Below are 16,934 nucleotides of genomic sequence, written 5' to 3'. Positions count from 1 at the left end.
GCCGATTTCCAATAGTGGTTGGTTGCTAATATGACTGTGTTTGGTCTCGGAGTGGCGTATATCTTTGTACGGACTGGATGACTTTGTCGAAGTGATCAACTTGATAAATCCGAGGATCAAGAGATAAATACAGGTTTCTATGGGCCTTTGCAACTTCACTTAGGGAAACCAGCTGTTATGAATGAGAGAAACGGACCATTTCTTTTCTTGCTCCCAAATTCGGTTCAAATTTTGAAAGGGCTTCTGAACAATGAACACTACTGTCCCATGAAGTCCATTCTGAGATTAACACCTGCTGATATCTGAACAAAGAGGATTTTTTATGTGTTTTGACTCTAACACATTTTGACAATGTGTTGAAAAATTGATATAGAGACTGACAAAGCCTAGTATATGAACAAGGAAGCTTTGTTCTTGTCAGCTAATGGCATGCTCGAGATTGATGAATAAAGAGTTCACATTTAACCAAGGAGGTAACTTTCACCTTCACTAGGATAATACACCATGACCGATTTGTTCTTGTTTCATTTTGCCGACTCATCTAATGTTCGAGCGCCCACAGTTAATTGTGCAGTCATGAAGGTGATTTTCACAGCTCATACCGAATGATCTGCAAAGTTGGCGCAACCAAGAATGCACAAACAGTTACAGCAAGGTCAATGAAGCCTCCGACCAGCTAGTACATCATGTTGCGGACGACGAGTCCGAAGTAAGAGATGTCGTCATTTTGTGCCAATGAAGTATCTTGTTCCTAAAGCATGGCATTCGGTCTTTGAACAAGTTTAATTTAGAATTTTTCCTCTCCATGAGCCATTGGAGGGAAAGGATCAAATTCTCCTAGAGATCACGGCCCTGAAATTCTTTGTTTTTGATGTCCCCACCTTGAGCACAAAGGAACGACACGTTGCGGCGGCGTCGATTTGTAGATCAATTTAGTGTGTACGAGCGTGCCTCAGGAATGACAATCATGCGTGCTACCTAACCGAACAAACAAAGAAGTCTGGACCAACCCATTCTCAACACACGACTGCCACTCCCTTCTTGCACCACGCTCCTCCATTCACCTTACCCAACCGGACTTTTTGAGAAGCTGTCGCGAAACGCCGACAAGATGACGACAAAGAGGAAAGCTAAGACATCAGTGCCAAGGGGAGCAAAGGCAGCGAGAACCTCATACCTCTCAACACCTAGAGTCCCAATCTCTGCCACCGTTGACAATGACAACAAGACCAACACGGATCCGGATAAGGACGATTCGCCGGTTGACGAACTTTTAGAGCGCGATATCAACAAAAACATAGATTTGTTTTCGCTCAACCGACACCAGAAGAAGCATGCTATTTCGAAGCCACTCTCGCATATTTTCGGAAACAAAGACTTTTCGTATCTCACCCTCAAGAGAGATCATCAAAACAGGCCGCTCTGGATCGACCCAAAGAAGGGTAGGATCATCCTGGAGAGCTACAATCCACTCGCAGAACAAGCCCAGGACTTCCTCACCACCGTTGCCGAGCCCTTGTCGCGGCCGACCCTTGTACATGAGTATGCCCTCACAACGCATAGCCTGTATGCTGCTGTCTCTGTTGGCCTTTCCCCAAATGACATTATAGGGACACTTGACCGATTTCTCAAGACGGAACTACCGGACGAAATCAGAGCCTTTATCAACAGCTGCACGCAGAGCTACGGAAAGATCAAGCTGGTCTTGAAGAACACCAAGTACTATGTGGAGAGCCCAGACCCGAACATGCTGCAGATGTTGCTCAAGAACCCAAAGATTGGACCTCTTCGAGTACAGGGAACAGAAGAAATCACCACATCTGCGGCGCCTAAGGTTGGAAGCCTTGCCATTCCAGGGACCAAGGACGCAGAGGGAGTCAAGCAAGCAAACGGAGAGCAGCCGCAAGCCAGTGAACTTGGACGAGAAGACAACGCCCTCACCAAATTGACCGAGGATGACGACGAAGACGAAGAAGTGACCCATTCGTTCGAGATCCCAGACAGCAATGTTGAAACAGTACAAAAGGAGTGTCTTAACCTCGGGTATCCGGTTCTCGAGGAATACGACTTCCGGAGAGACGAAGCCAACGCAACCCTCGATATCGACCTGAAGCCCGGCACACAGATTCGCCCGTACCAAGAAAAGAGCCTCAGCAAAATGTTCGGTAATGGCCGAGCCAAGAGTGGTCTAATCGTCCTGCCCTGTGGTGCTGGCAAGACCCTTGTGGGAATTACAGCTGCCTGTACTATAAAAAAAGGCATTGTTGTCCTTTGCACCAGCTCTATGTCTGTGGTTCAATGGAGGCAGGAGTTTTTGAAATGGTCAAACATCAATCCAGATGATATCGTCGCCTTTACGTCGGACTCAAAAAGGGGTTCGATGTTTACTGGAAGCACCGGAATTATTATCACCACTTATTCGATGATTACCCAGTCAAAAACCCGGTCTCACGACGCTGACAAGATGATGAGATTTCTGACCGGCCGCGAGTGGGGTCTGATGCTTCTTGATGAGGTCCATGTGGTGCCAGCCAATATCTTCCGCAAGGTCACATCGACGATTAAAACACACTCAAAGCTAGGACTTACAGCCACACTTCTTCGGGAAGATGATAAGATCTCAGACCTCAATTTCTTAATTGGGCCGAAGCTGTTCGAGGCCAATTGGATGGAGCTGTCTAAGCAGGGTTACATTGCGAAGGTTCAATGTGCCGAGGTCTGGTGCCCGATGCCGACAGCCTTTTATGACGAGTACCTCAAGGCGCCCTCTCGCAAGAAGAACTTGTTGTATATTATGAACCCTCGCAAGTTCCAGGCCTGTCAGTACCTCATCAATTATCACGAGTCCAGGCGCGATAAGATTATCGTCTTTTCGGATAACGTTTACGCTCTTAAAGCCTATGCGTTAAAGCTCGGAAAGGCCTTCATTTATGGGGGCACAAGCCAAGAGGAAAGACTACGGGTTCTCGAAAATTTTCAGCATAACCCTCTAGTCAATACACTGTTTCTGTCGAAAATTGGAGACACATCCCTTGACCTACCCGAGGCTACATGCCTCATCCAAATCTCCTCCCACTACGGATCACGCCGCCAGGAGGCTCAACGATTAGGGCGAATCCTCCGAGCCAAGCGCCGAAATGATGAGGGTTTCAACGCATTTTTCTATTCTTTGGTGTCAAAAGATACACAAGAAATGTACTTTTCTTCGAAGCGACAGGCTTTCCTCGTGGACCAAGGCTATGCTTTCAAAGTCATCACGCAGCTCGCGAATGCAGAAAATCTACCCGACCTCGCATTTGCCACGAAGGCTGAGCAACGTGAGCTGCTGCAGAAATTATTGGTAGAGAATGAGACGGTGGATGAGGACACCACGGACGACCTGTTTCACAGTGGCACGATCGGCGGCCGGGAGAGAAAGCTGGCAGTTGCGCGCCGGACTGCTGGAACACTCAAAGACCTGAGTGGTGGCCAAGACATGGCGTACATTGAACAGAACAAGCGAGCGGGTCAGAAGAAGACGTTTACCACGCGCCGAACCACCAAAACACCCAGCCAGCCACCTGGCGATCAAGACGTGAAGAACACCAGACAGAACAAACGAGCAGGTCTGAAGAAGATGCTTAACACGCGTCGAACCACCAAGACACAAAGTGAGCCGCCTGGCGACCAAGGTGTGACGAACGTCGAACAGAATAGGCCCGGCGGTCAGAAGAAGATGGGTGCGACGAGCCAGGCTGTCGAAACACTTGGCGATCCAAGTGGAAGCCAAGACACGGCAGGCATCAACAAGAATAAGCAAGCGGGCCAAAAGAAGACGACCAATGCGACCACCAAGAAGAAGAAGGCAGAGAGCAACCCATTCTTCAAGAAGATTAACCGGGAAAACGCAAGACGAGCGGCTAGAAGATGAGCCAGTTCAGGATGTGATGTGCACGAGTTCTTGGCGGTCTTTTGTTAGGGATTTGGCGATCAGTTCAGGGTTACGAAGGGGCTGGCGTAAATAATCATGTCTTGCGTTGTGTTTACACTCATTTTGATATCGCGCAGTCTCGGTGAAGAAATGATTTCGCAAGTCCCACAACCTCATGCCGTATTCCTCCCATTCTCATTAATCATCTTGAGGCTGCAATAAATGGATACAGTTACTTGGTTGAAGCTGATGCAGTAATTTTAGCGAACCTAAGCTTGTGGTGAATGTCAATCTCGACCTGTTTCATTTGTGATGTGTGCAGTAGAGCTATTCAGATGGCCAAATCCCTTCAATGATCAAGTTGTTTCTCAAATCCAAATAGACTCTCCCCATCGCCTGCACTCAAAACCACAGCTGTATATCCTGCACAAATGATGCATCTGGCAGGAATAAGTACGTCACGGTTCAATGTGACTAGCTGATATGCAACATCGTTATGCTATTGAGGGAAGTTCATGGACTTTTGAAGACTTGGCAGAAGGCAAAGCCTAAAAGAAATTTCAACGAAAGGTTCAAATAGAACTGACAGCTTGGCTTGTTTCAAGTAGCCTGCGGCACGAAGAAAATAAACCCATGGACGCATGGGCTTGGCAAGGACGTACGATTTAGGGTCTGACATGAAGGGAGCAGCACAAAGATCAGCAAGCTAAGACGAACGAGTAACCAAAACACGGACGAGGTTAGTCAAGGCCCAACGAAGGCTGATTGCAGATGCTGGGCCAGTGGAGCAGTGATTGCTTCGCCCACCAAGACTAGCATAATCAGGCAGCGTTGCTAGGGAGAATATGCATCAGACGAGAAGTGGGTGCAGACTCTCGCGATTGCGTGTAGCCAATGGACGTGACGATGCGCCGCGCAGTTACAGCTCCAACTTCACGCTCAAAAGCTGCCGCAGTTGACGAAGTGTATCGGCACTCATCGTGACATTGATGAGCTCCGAGCCCTCGAAGCCATTCGAGGTAGCCACGTCTGGGTTTGGGTAGTACCAGCACGCAATGGCAATGATGACGTATACGACCTATGGTTATTAGTCCCTGTAGACGCTCAAGTTCGATGGGTACACATACAACAAGCAAAGCTCCCTCAAGCCAGTTCGATTCTCCGTCGCGAAGGAAGTTGCCCACGACGAGAATGGAGAGGACGAGTAGGGCAACCATGAAGATTTCGAAGTTGAGATCCATGGGCTTTCCCATTGCCCAACCGATGAGGACAACCAATGGGCCGTTAAATAGGGCGGTCTGAATGGATGGGCCAAGGCAGTGGTACAGGGCGACATTGATGACACCATCTGTGACAGATTAGCAAAGTTCAAGTCAAGCAGTCAAGGAAGTTAACATACCCCAGGCCTCGTCAATGGCGGTCAAGTGTTCAGCTGCCTTCTCAACAAGCGGGAGCAGAATCAATCCCAGAAACTGGTCCGGGATACCGCTCTCTACAACGTGCTCGATCTTCTCGACAAGGAAGACCAGGAGCAGGGTCACAAAGGATAGCGAGATGAGGAGCGCAACGACGACCTCGGTCATGGTGAACTTGGGCTTCTCCATATCCGTCTCTCGGTCGGCATCGTGGTGCTCGTCCATCTCAATGACTGCGTCAAAGATACTGTGGTGGCTGCTGGCCTGGTACCAGATGAACAGAACAAAGGCAACCATCAAGGCGATGGAGGTGGCCTGGCTGATGCGCACGACGTCCTCCTGCAGCTTTTCCTCGGTCAACTTTTCATGGAGCGTCCAGAGTCCATGCGAGCTCTTGACAACCTCGGCCTTGAGGGCCGAGTAGAAGGCGCTGGGGATGAGCAGGCCGAAGGCGGCAACCAGCAAGAGCCCAGTGCCAACCTCGGATACCACGGGATGGAACTTTTGGCTGACGCGGCGCAGTCCGCCGACGAAGAAGCAGAGGCCAAGACACAGCAGCAGATTGGTCAAGATGCTGCCGAGGATGGCGGCTTGGATGATGGGAATCAGGTTGCCTTCATCGCCATTGTCCTCAGAGCCGCTGGCGTCATGCTTGGCAATCAAGACGACAAACAGGATGATCTCAATGATGGAGCCAAACGTCGTCTCAATCAGAATCCCCGCGACCTTGGGCATCTTGCGCGCAAACTCCTGACCGGCGAAGCCCAGCAGGTTCGCCGACGGAATGACGGCGATGTACGCAGTGGCGAACTTCCAGAGATGCAAGCCAGGGAGGAAATGCAGCACAATGGCGAGCGGCACAAAGGGCCACAGCACGTTGACCAGCATGGACGCGGTGCACGAGCTGCGCCAGAGGACGGCCAGGAAATGCGTCGGGTGGAAGCCGCTTCTGCCGCTCTCGCCCTCGTTCTCGTGGCCGCCATGGTGTTCGTCGTGATGCTGCGCGACGTGGTTGGAGATGGTTGGGAGGAGCGGGGTCGACTCGTCGTGGCCCGCGCCGCCCGAGTGCGCGTGGTTGCTCGCCATGGTGAGTTGAGGTGCGTTGGAAATGCCTGAAATAGCACAAAAGCTGGGTTGAGTCAGTGCAAGTGGCGATGCAATTGCAAGTGGCGATACAATTGTCAATGCCGCTGTCAATTTAAACATCAAAATAAGGGGGTGGAGAAGAATCTGTCTCGTGCTCCGCTTGGGATTGAAAACGCGCTTCGCGTCATTGTTGATCGTCACTGGCGGTGGCGCAGCCAGGTCTAGATCGTCTTGAGGAAAGTTAGTTTGTTGTTGTTGTTGTCGCTAAAGTGAGACACTACGAGTGCCTGAGGTTTACGGCTTCCAGGTTGGTCTGCTACTTGACTCCAATTGAGTGCTACTGGCCTCCAATTGAGTACTACATGACGAAATTTACAATTGTCTGTCATTATGTGTTCCTCAATCGGTAGGCTAAATAAAAGAAATCCTCAGCTACCATGGCAGCAACCAACTTGAGTAGAGTGACTAGACACAATGGTCAATACCTACCTAAAGAGTTTATTAATAAAATCTGTTTAGAGCAATTATAAGAAAGACAGGCAGGCGGATGAGGTGTACTATAAGAAGAAGCACGGCGAGTGAAAGAGGCAAGATAGGTGAGGGTAAAGCTAATTTTTATTGCTAAGATACACCATGTTCGGTACAGCTTGAAGGCCCAAGACTACACTCATTTAGGAGCCTTTAGCTAGTGATTTGTGCTGCGATAGCGTAATGCATCTTACGGCTACGTCGGATAAGACCATGATAGGGTTGCTGAGGACCAAGAGGCCCTGGGCGGCGCGGCAATAGCCAGTAACTTAACGAGCACAAGCGCAGCGAGGACGGCTAAGGAGACACTTACAATGACGGAAAAACCTCATTCCGTTTCTGGATCTATATTCTCATAGGCCGAGTCACGACGGAATATCCCCTGCTCCGTTACTAGGAGGCTTGATAGGCTCTCGATTGTCAGCCTCGCCGCCGTGGCTGCATTCTGGGCGTCGGTGAGTCTCGTTAGGCACTCGTCGAGCATCCCACACCTTGCAAATTCCTGTCAATTCCAGACTGGCGTCCGCCTACCATCTTTGATGAAGCCAAACCCATTCCGACAGAGATAGATCAGGCAGCAGCTAATCGCTCGACGCAGCACCTCAAGGGAATGGCCAGCTCTTCGCAACCTATAGCGGTCGGTGGCCGTGTGAAAGGTCGTCATGTTGTTGCATCATTATTCAATCGTCGATTCTCAGGCGCCTCCGCTCCAACTGCCCCTGTTCTAGCGCTACAAGTTGTTGCCGCACCAAGCCCAACCATACCCCCCGATCCTGCTACGGCTGGCTCAACACTAACCCAGAGCACTGTAGAGCCTGATCTCTGGCTTGAAGCTTATCAAAAGGCGGACGAGAGGACGAGAAAGTGGATCGGGAAGCTTTCCCCAAGTCACGACGACGCAGCGCACGTTAAGGAACTGGTGGCCCTCGTTCGGAAAAGAGAGCAAGAATACAAGAACACGACGCCAAAGATCAAGGTTGGAGACCGCGAGATCATATGGAGGGACCACGCAGATCGGGTGGTGGCGTGGATGACGGCAATTGGCGACATCGCGGTCCAGTTCGCCCCTGCGCCATGCTCGGCGATATGGGCAGCTCTGAAAGTCCTTCTGGAGGTATTTTCGCACAGAAGTTGGATCTACCGCTTCCTCATTACTAAGTAACATGGTAGGCAAATGTCTCTCAATGTGAGGACCTTGTCGCCATCTTCGGGTGTGCCGAAAGAGTTCTCCGTCTGGTGAGGAGGGGCAAGGTCTACGTGAGTGTGTACATTGTCGGAGCTGGTGCCAATATCGCAACGGAGGATCTGCGAAAGGCAATTGTAGATCTTTACAGAAAGGCGCTTGAGCTCTTAGCCAACGCGGGTAAGCTTTTCGAAGAGGGCTGGGGAAAGAAGTTCCTCCGCGCTCTCGTCGACCCGGTACAGGGTGAACAGTTAGTGTCGGACCTCTCTCGGCTCGAACAAGACTTGACGGCGGCATCTCAAGCCTGCGGAGCAGTCCTCGCAGCCGAGAATAAGGCGCTTTTGCAAAGTCTCGATACGCCGCTCCGCCACGTTGACGATGGAATACGAGAGCTGCTTGAAAATATCGATGAGGCACAACTACGCGAGGCCCTGGAGTATATCAGTCCTATCCGATTTGGCAACCACCATCAAAGCAAGCATGATGCGAGGACTTTAGGGACGTGTGAGTGGTTGTTGAAGCACCCTATATTCCTCGAATGGGAAGAGTCCAGCTCATCGTCGATCCTATGGCTCCGTGGTCAGAGTAAGTTACTTATCTAATCCCTCAAAGCCAAATCCCCCGATATGGTACTGCCTAACGTGTAGCATATATAACTGACATTGTATTGACTCATAGTGGGTGCCGGAAAATCGTACCTCGCATCGAGAGTCATTGATCGCTACCGGGTTGACCCCGGATTGTCCGGTGACCGAGAACGCAAGTGCGACGAGGGCTTTGCGTTCTTCTATTGTAACCAAGAAGACCCGGCCCTTCAGGAACCCCAGTCGATTCTTCGGAGTTATGTTCGTCAGCTAGCGACGCTTCCACGTTATCCCCAGAAAGTACAAACCCGGGTTCTGGAGCACTACCGAGTTGCTCATAAACTCGGCAAAGCATTAAGCCTCGATGATTGTAAGCAGGCATTGTCTGAGCTATTGGATGTCTACCCTCGAACCATCTTGGTTCTGGACGCTCTAGACGAATGCGACAAGTGGTCTAGGGACAGCCTCATCCGAATTCTAGCAACGTTGGTTAAGGAGGCGAACCGTCCCGTCAAGCTGTTCGTTTCGAGCCGAAAAGAAGGAGACATTGAAAAACTCCTCCCTTGGAAGAGCCTCATTGAGATCACCCCCGAGCACAGCGGAGCCGATATTGAAAAGTACATTGACGAAGAGGTCGCCAAGATGGACTTGGGCTGGGCTTCAATTTCGCCCGAGGTCAGACGGCAAGTCAAGACAACCATATGTGCGCGCAGCAACGGGATGTAGGGCACCCTATCCATCCCTATTTAGACTCCATCACTCGACTCCATGACTTACTTACAATTTACGTAGGTTCAGGTGGGCGTATCTACAAATGCAGCAGCTCAGGGATTTACAATCCGAGGAGAACATCCGCGCGCGACTCGGTAATCTTCCCGAGGATCTGTGGGCTGCATATGACGAACTGTATCACAACAATGTAGGGCACGACCGAACCATCCTGGAGCGGGCAGCCAAATGGCTAATGTGCGCTGACGGTTCCTTGTCGATCGGCGTACTGCTCCCAGCTGTTCGATTGGGCGTGACAATCGACGACGACGGCCAAGAAGCTCTTGAAATATTGAGCACGCTGGCCGAGTCGACGTTGGAACATATTTGCCGCCACTTAATGATTGTCGAAGGCAAGCAATGGCGTTTTTCTCATGCATCCGTCGTGGATTACTTTAAGCGACGCTGGACAAGGCAGGATGCCCGTTCCCAAGTGGCACACTTGTCTCTGTTATGTCTCATCGAAGGCTTCTCGAAGCGACCTGGTTTCCGCGCCCCGAAGCTGTGGCAACTTAATCAACGAGACCTTGAAGCTAGCTTTTTTGGATACATACTAGTCACTTGGGCTCAGCTCGTCCCAGCCGTCTTGAGTCAGCAGCCAGGGAACATGGCCGTCTCGCGGACTCTCAAGCGGTTTTTGGGGTCTGGAGGCGGGGGCCTCCATTCTAGTCAACAATACCGAGATTGGGCTATGCGCCATCAGGATCTGCGGAAGTACGAGCCCGGCCTACGGATATTATTCGATGCGAAAGACTTGGAACCGATAGATAGCCCTGTCTTCGCGATATGCATCTTTGGCCTTTACAATGGCCTCAAAGACTGGTGGGACGAAGCCATCGACGTCTCACAGGTCAACAACGCAGGACTGGATTTGCTCGCAATTGCCGCAAAGTATGGCCACGAGGAACTTTGCGACGCAATCATTGCGCGAGGAGGCAATGTGAACAGACGTTTGAGTAGCGTCTTGGGAAGCGCATTGGCTGAAGCTGTTGACAGATCACAAGTCGGGACGATGAAACTACTTCTTTCAAACGGCGCAGATCTGAATCTCGGCAACGTGAAGCCCCTCTGCATCGCCGCCCGTGGAAGAGATAAATCTGAGCTTGTCGAAATGTTTCTCAAGGCAGGAGCAGACCCAAACCTCCAATGTGGCCAGGGTTGCGATTACGGCTGCCCTCTAGAAGTCGTATGCCACCAGGGCGACTTGAAGCTGGCAAGGCTCCTCATCGAGTATGGAGCAAATGTTAACCTCAACACCACGAACGGCCGTTTTGGGAGTCCTCTCGTAGCAGCTGCCGCGGGGTATACGGCCGTGTGTGATGAGCTGTTGATCAAGCATGGCGCCGACGTGAATGCTCGTCTGGAGTGTGGACTATATGGCAGCCCTCTCGCGGCTGCTGTTGCTGGGTCTTGGGGGTCGGTCGACAGGCTCAGGTATCTGATCGAAGATGACGGTGGGGATGCCACGTCGGCGTCCTGGCGTCTACCTGGAGACACATGGATACATGACGAATGGGAGCCATGGATAGATGAGGATGAGGCGATATCGTGGGGTTGGGTTCCAATCCAGATGAGGAAAGACATGGCAGCATTTCTTATGGAGAAGGGGGTGCGGAAGAGTGTTCTGATCAAGATGGGTTTCTGGGAAGATGACTTGCAACAAGATTGAGGGTCAGCTGATGTAGAGCTCCTCGAGCACCATCTAGCCAAGTTGGATGCCTATTCCACACGGAGGACACTGTGCTGGTATTTGCTACAGAGTACTAGGGATATGGCCATCACTCCGTTCGGGCTTATCCCCTGGCCGATGAAGTGTTATTCAGCGATTGCAGTAGCGGCCCGGGCAGCGGAGCTTGGTTGATAATCTACTAGACTATAATTCGAGCGTTCAGGTCAAGCCACACGGCACGAAGGACATACCATATCTTTATTAATCAAGCAGGCAGTATTCCAGCCATATTCAGATTCCCCTCAACACGTACCTCGCTATTTTCCACGGTCGTAATAATTCATTAAGAAAGAGTTTACCAAGTAACAATAATACCTTAAGCTTCTGGAATCTACTGAGTATCTATTTCCAGACTCTTTATTCTATGAGATCTCTCTTCTAAAGATCTAGATAAAATAGCAACTAGTCAGGTTTATGCCCATTTAATAGAGTTAGCAAACTATAAATATAGAAACATAATATTTTATTGATTCTCCAGGCTCCAGGTCGTTGTTAAGACAGGACAACCCTTCACCTCAAGGACAGGGGATAGGTCCAGGGAACAAGATGGAATTGGTGGGCAATAAGCGTTTAGGTTGCCAGGCAAAATTTCTCATCCGGTGTAATTGATAGTGGTGGACTTTATCCATTGCGGAAAAGAATCATAGATTTGACTTCTCAGAACAAAGAGGTGCCATGACTTACATTATGGCGCGGTGTTGGAAGCGGTGGAGTTGATCACGAACATTATGCACTTTTCCCTTTATGGTAAATGTGGGCCACAGCGGGTGGTGTGCTGTGAATTTCTAGGCAGCAGTACGGCCTTCCTCAACCCAGATCCCCTCTCTGCGGCGTTGGACTTCACTGATGCGTACTCTTGAATTTTTATTGTACCTTTATGCCAGAATTGAGATAGAAGCCATCAACTTCGCCTTCGAAGACTGCATATTTGGCGGCTTTTAACGATGGCGCCCACGCAGACGAGACGCAAATCAACCGGTGGCAAAGCTCCCAGGAAGAGGAACATGTCGGCTCGCTATAGTCATTTCGAAGATCACGCTGGCCGAACCTACACGGTTGTCCGTGGTGGTGGGTTGTCCGAGAACATTGCCAAGCTTGGCATCCAGCTCTACTGTTTAGGCAGCCCTCACCCATCGCCGGAGGATTTAGGGAACAGCTTTCTCAATTGCGATGCTATTGAGGGTTGGGGAAATGCGAGAAATCGGTGGCCGAGGGTCGATGTGCACTCCAATTTCAGCAGCATTGAAGAATGCGTCGACCATCATCGTCGTGAAAAGGCGTACCGAATGCAAGCCGTCCAAGACATGAGAGAGAATGCTGTGGCGGGTCTGTCGGAGGAAGCTGCAAACGAAAAGCTCATCAACGAAATCCGGGGCAAAGAGCCGTTGCCTCATATAGTACCAACTTGGTGCCCATCTGCGAAATTCTGGACCCAATACAATGACGCGAACCGTTATCGAAGCTGGATTATCGTCTTGCCAGAGGGATGTCTGTCGTGGGAAGATGTCATTGAGAAGGGGATCTACCAAGTCAGTTTTGATCTCGACATCACACCCGCGATGGAGACGGAAATGTACGACTGTGATATTGAAGAGGACACCCTGTTAGATGGTGAGAAGCATGGCTGGGTTGAAGTGGAGAAATCGGGCCTCGAAAAGTGTCCGCCAGTTCAGACTAGACTTCTCTGTGCTCGTGAACAGCCACGAGATGCTTTTCTTGGCCTTGAGGAGGTCGACGATATCAATCGTATTAGGGAAGCCCTGGATGGATGGAAGACACCTAGCCATGAGAGCACCTTAAGCAGTGCTTGGCAGGATGCTGTATCTGGGTTGTGGGACTGTACCTACCGTCAACCGTCCTGTGATGGCTGTTATGAGGGGGAACCGCATGACTTATGCGAGGTTGAGTTGGATGAGCACTATTTCGATGAGGATGGGCAGTGCATTGCCTGTCGGAGAGTGACCGAGTACAGACGTCGGAGCAAAAGGATAGCGGCTATGGGTGGCTAGAAGATGGGACTCGAGGTGTAAGCTAACCGACTTGGAATATCATAAGATTATGGTTCGTATCATCAAAGAGCTGAGCCTTGTATTAGGCAGTAGATGAGTGGCCCTCACTGTCTACATCAACCGCAGGTGCAAAATGGCTCCTGAGGACCTTGAACAGGAAGACGCCCCTGAGCCCATGTACCTGACTCGTGATCCATATGATCGCCCGGCTCCCTCACAGCTTTACGCGTTAATTTCTCCCTGCATGAGACCGGGTGTCACAATTAAGTTAGGTTGCCGGCTACCGACCACGACCCGCTCTCGGCGCGGGTTCCGAATTCCTGTCGGGCCTCATCAACCCTTTTTCTCGCCAAGTGTTGTGATTGTTCCTCTATTGGGTCTCTCGTGTGCCAGCAACGCCACGACGGAAAGCCAACAACATTTATGACGCAATTGGTACCTGATTCATCCCTGCTAGCCAGGGGCCAAGCCTGCCCTCAGCTGGCGACTCGGTTGCTGTTCCTGGACTATAAATCAATAGCGTTGAAAAAAAGGAAACCGCATGCGCCACAAGGGTTAGATCCATCAGTAGTCTCCCCAGTGCCTCGTATCTGATTCTTTCTCGGTCTTGATTGGCAAGTGCTAATCGTAGTGCTTATATTCATTTTACGTCTTTCACAAAACCTAACCTTTTTGGGCATTTTATGCGCCGATTTGTGTATGTCTCAATTGCCCGAGGCAAGACACGCTTCTTAGTCCTGCTAAGCTTGCTCGCAAGCATGCAACCAACGCTTACCGAACAAGTCACAGCAAAATTCGGAGATCGGCATGCCATTTACCCAAGCTTATTAAGCCTGGAGGGAAAAGATGAAAAGAATGCCTCTGTCCCCCGCGTTGCGTTCCAGGGGGTCTTCGGTGTGTCGTTCCTCCAGTGAAACCGGTGACCAGTGCACAGTTGCTCTCAACGCGACAACAATCCGTCAAGATGGCTCGCCGTCTGATCCACTCGCTTTTCTTAACATCACTTTTCAGCTCACTGGCTGTTGCGTCGCCATGCAAGGCCTCATCGAGCACCACGGCCCTCCTCTCGACTACGGAAACCACTTCGGAAGCAACGTCGACTACGACTCCGGTCGACCAAACTACAACCACAAGCCTCACCACATCCGCTACTGAAGGGACACCGACCACGACTCCTGCCACAACCACACCCGATTATACCGATACAACATCAGTATGCGTTGAGACTCCTCAAGCCACCCCTGAGCCGGTTTGTACCAGCGTTGGACAAACGTGCGAGGCCCAACTGGAACAAGTATGCGACCCCAACGTCAACCCCATCAAAAACGGGAACTTTGAGAGCGGTGATCTCTGCCCGTGGGTTCTCTCCGATGACAACGAAGCCTGCGTCTACATTGGCTCCAACGGGGCTTTCGGCACGTCCAAAACATTCCGCACTTCCACAAAGTTCAAGGACAACGTCTACCTAGAGATGTACCAAGACACCTGGACCTGCCCCAACACTCGCGTCTACTGCACATATCAGTGGTACTTTAACAAATACTACATCACACCTAACCGATATGTGCCCTACTTTCGCATCTGGAACGGCAACGACGAAATCGGTAATCGTTACCCTGAGAGCGACGCCGATGCGGGTCACTGGATGTCTGGCTCGTTCTCCTTCGATACGCCCAGCAGTGGCAAGAACCGAATCTGGATTACGGCCCAGAGCCCACAGGTCTGCCTTGACAATTGGTTTGCCATCGACGAGATTAACTGCTACGTGGATGTTCCCCAATAAGCCAGTGTGTGGTTGTCTATATGTTCGGACCTGGTCCCGCTTATCGGCATGGATTGAGAGGAGGCGAGCTTGGGGTGTCGGAACGTGATCCCGGTCTTGAACATCGGCTTCGGCCTTGAGACTTCAGTGTTAGGTCTCTCCGAGACACGCCTTGATTTCTAATCGGACTAGTAGTGTGGTCACTTGATCAAATTTATGAAATCTTAATTACGCCAGCCCTTGGCAGTCCCAGACTCCCAGGACACTATTTCTCTCCGTAGTCACTATCTTCAACATGAAATGTGGAGTTGAGCTACTAGAGTTTCTCGACAGGCCCAGCAACTGCGATAAAATCCACCTGAATGTCGACGCCTGCTGGTAGATTCGACACCTCCACCATCGACCGTGCAGGCTTCTGTGGGAACGCAGGGTTGTAAACCGCGTTAAAGTCGGGCATAATTCCAGCGTCACGTACATACACCTGCGTGACATTTAGTGACCATGGCATGAAAACAAGTAAGCCAGGGGTTCTCACAACTACTTTAACCACCTGCTCAAGACTCGAGCCAGCTTCCTTTAGGATTGCCTTTGTGTTTTGGATGATAGCGTGCGTTTTGTCGGCTACGGATCCTGTAATAAGCTTGCCGTTCACGTCTGCTGGGATTTGACCAGACAACCAAACGAGCCCTCCGGCTTTGATTGCCTGGGACTATAAAGGAGAAATAAACAGTAAGCGTTGGTCTCCGCGCTTTTTTTCGTGCGATGCATCGATAGTAGCAGCTAATAATCCAGTCACAGTAGTTTTCGGCTGGGGCTTACGGACATAGTGAGCAAATGCTGTCGGGCCATCCATTGTCAGTCATAGTACGCAGTAAGGCGCGAGTGACAAGTGAATACTCACGCTTGTAGCACTTGTCGGTATAAACGGACTCAACCGCCATCGTGAGATATCTTCTGGGTTGCAATGGTCGCGGCGGTTGGGGATATAGCGGTCGGAGTGGCGAAATCACACGAGCCAGCTGAGGTAGGGAGATGGGTGATTTGCGGATAAGTTTGAGACTCATTTTGACGACTGTGTTTAAAAAAGGAAGCAACATAACCTGCAGGGGGATAGGTCGGAGTTATGTAGTCCGACTGGCGACGATTTGGGCAGATCGGCAGGCCGATCCGACGGAACGTGGGCAGTGAGATCCAAGAAGTCGGCTTCGGAAGCCGAGCTCTCAATGACTGATCTCACAGATTCCCATATAACAATTGCCATTTCAATTCAAAAGACAGAGATACTTGATGATTGACGGTGACTAGATATTGAATGATATGGGGGTGCATCCCTAAGACCTCCATGACGAAACCATACGTTCAGCCCGCTTTACATGATAGGTCCGATTTGCAATCAAGTGAAGACGTCACTTGAGTGCCAGCAAGTGCAATCGCAGATCACAATTTCACTATAGTGTGGTGGTCAAATAGTACTTGTTGCATCACATCCTACTCTGATTATGTCCATAACATCCTGCCCCGAACGTTGGAATGCCGACGCCCTTGAACCGGGACTTCGGGATCCGCTACCCGCGCCACACACAGCTATGTCCGCCTCACTTTTCCATGATTCCAGCTCCCTAACACTTCAAATAGACCATCGGCACGTTTGAGTTTAGGCGAGTAAGACACAGTGTCTCATTTTGCACCTACTAGGATAGCTTCTTCTTCGCTTCATTAGCCCACGTTACATTCTATCGTAAAAATTTATCTAATCCAGGCTGCCTAGCTCAAATAGCCATTCCACTCTCTCTATTAATCGCCTAGTTATAGCCATACCCCTAGATACCGCGAGAACTCAGCCCATTCAGGATGGGTAGTCCCTGGGCAAAGTGGAGAGCTGCAGATCCTGGCGCTAACTGTGGATAAATTTGACCTCTGAAAGACAAGATAAGCATACTTATTGGCACAAAACCACGGA

The 16,934-nt window shown here is 50.5% G+C and overlaps 6 protein-coding genes across 6 annotated transcripts; 4 read left to right on the top strand and 2 right to left on the bottom strand.

Moving 5' to 3' along the window:
* Positions 1-1,111: 1,111 nt before the first annotated feature.
* On the top strand, positions 1,112-3,910 carry BGZ61DRAFT_348354 (DNA repair helicase RAD25; the record flags this gene model as incomplete). Its single annotated transcript, XM_046240054.1, has 2 exons — positions 1,112-3,506; positions 3,801-3,910. The coding sequence occupies 2 exons, from the start codon at positions 1,112-1,114 to the stop codon at positions 3,908-3,910; spliced, it is 2,505 nt and encodes an 834-aa protein (XP_046107080.1).
* Positions 3,911-4,829: 919 nt separating this feature from the next.
* Positions 4,830-6,411, bottom strand: BGZ61DRAFT_347119 (Sodium/calcium exchanger protein-domain-containing protein; the record flags this gene model as incomplete). Its single annotated transcript, XM_046239943.1, has 3 exons — positions 4,830-4,988; positions 5,038-5,258; positions 5,310-6,411. 3 exons carry the CDS (start codon positions 6,409-6,411, stop codon positions 4,830-4,832), a joined length of 1,482 nt encoding a protein of 493 aa, XP_046107079.1.
* Positions 6,412-7,364: 953 nt separating this feature from the next.
* BGZ61DRAFT_416922 (uncharacterized protein) lies at positions 7,365-11,297 on the top strand. Its single transcript, XM_046243396.1, has 5 exons — positions 7,365-7,393; positions 7,538-8,053; positions 8,110-8,707; positions 8,801-9,428; positions 9,499-11,297. Exons 2-5 carry the CDS (start codon positions 7,550-7,552, stop codon positions 11,141-11,143), a joined length of 3,375 nt encoding a protein of 1,124 aa, XP_046107078.1. The 5' UTR covers positions 7,365-7,393; positions 7,538-7,549; the 3' UTR covers positions 11,144-11,297.
* A 726-nt stretch (positions 11,298-12,023) lies between these two features.
* BGZ61DRAFT_448256 (uncharacterized protein) lies at positions 12,024-13,420 on the top strand. The gene has a single exon (XM_046245454.1). The coding sequence runs from the start codon at positions 12,148-12,150 to the stop codon at positions 13,210-13,212; it is 1,065 nt and encodes a 354-aa protein (XP_046107077.1). The 5' UTR covers positions 12,024-12,147; the 3' UTR covers positions 13,213-13,420.
* A 335-nt stretch (positions 13,421-13,755) lies between these two features.
* On the top strand, positions 13,756-15,193 carry BGZ61DRAFT_448255 (uncharacterized protein). The gene has a single exon (XM_046245453.1). It carries the CDS (start codon positions 14,177-14,179, stop codon positions 14,993-14,995), a length of 819 nt encoding a protein of 272 aa, XP_046107076.1. The 5' UTR covers positions 13,756-14,176; the 3' UTR covers positions 14,996-15,193.
* BGZ61DRAFT_448253 (Endoribonuclease L-PSP/chorismate mutase-like protein) lies at positions 15,194-16,264 on the bottom strand. The gene is made up of 4 exons (XM_046245452.1): positions 15,876-16,264; positions 15,798-15,811; positions 15,510-15,683; positions 15,194-15,455 (listed from the first exon to the last, which is right to left on the bottom strand). Exons 1-4 carry the CDS (start codon positions 16,069-16,071, stop codon positions 15,291-15,293), a joined length of 549 nt encoding a protein of 182 aa, XP_046107075.1. The 5' UTR covers positions 16,072-16,264; the 3' UTR covers positions 15,194-15,290.
* Between the last annotated feature and the right edge of the window lie 670 nt (positions 16,265-16,934).

Source organism: Ilyonectria robusta (assembly GCF_021365365.1).
Source record: "Ilyonectria robusta strain PMI_751 chromosome Unknown BGZ61scaffold_6, whole genome shotgun sequence".
Taxonomy (NCBI): domain Eukaryota; kingdom Fungi; phylum Ascomycota; class Sordariomycetes; order Hypocreales; family Nectriaceae; genus Ilyonectria; species Ilyonectria robusta.
The sequence above is the reverse complement of the archived record's forward strand: the minus strand, read 5'-3'. Positions and strand labels throughout refer to the sequence as shown.

Excerpts from the sequence above, each read along its gene's own strand:
- BGZ61DRAFT_448253 (XM_046245452.1), bottom strand. The coding sequence starts at position 16,071 with ATGTTGCTTCCTTTTTTAAACACAGTCGTCAAAATGAGTCTCAAACTT. Across the intron at positions 15,456-15,509 it reads AGCAGGTGGTTAAAGTAGTT|GTGTATGTACGTGACGCTGG; the intron begins GTGAGAACCCCT and ends AATGTCACGCAG.
- BGZ61DRAFT_448256 (XM_046245454.1), top strand. The coding sequence starts at position 12,148 with ATGGCGCCCACGCAGACGAGACGCAAATCAACCGGTGGCAAAGCTCCC.
- BGZ61DRAFT_416922 (XM_046243396.1), top strand. The coding sequence starts at position 7,550 with ATGGCCAGCTCTTCGCAACCTATAGCGGTCGGTGGCCGTGTGAAAGGT. Across the intron at positions 8,708-8,800 it reads CCTATGGCTCCGTGGTCAGA|TGGGTGCCGGAAAATCGTAC; the intron begins GTAAGTTACTTA and ends ATTGACTCATAG. Across the intron at positions 9,429-9,498 it reads TGTGCGCGCAGCAACGGGAT|GTTCAGGTGGGCGTATCTAC; the intron begins GTAGGGCACCCT and ends CAATTTACGTAG.
- BGZ61DRAFT_448255 (XM_046245453.1), top strand. The coding sequence starts at position 14,177 with ATGGCTCGCCGTCTGATCCACTCGCTTTTCTTAACATCACTTTTCAGC.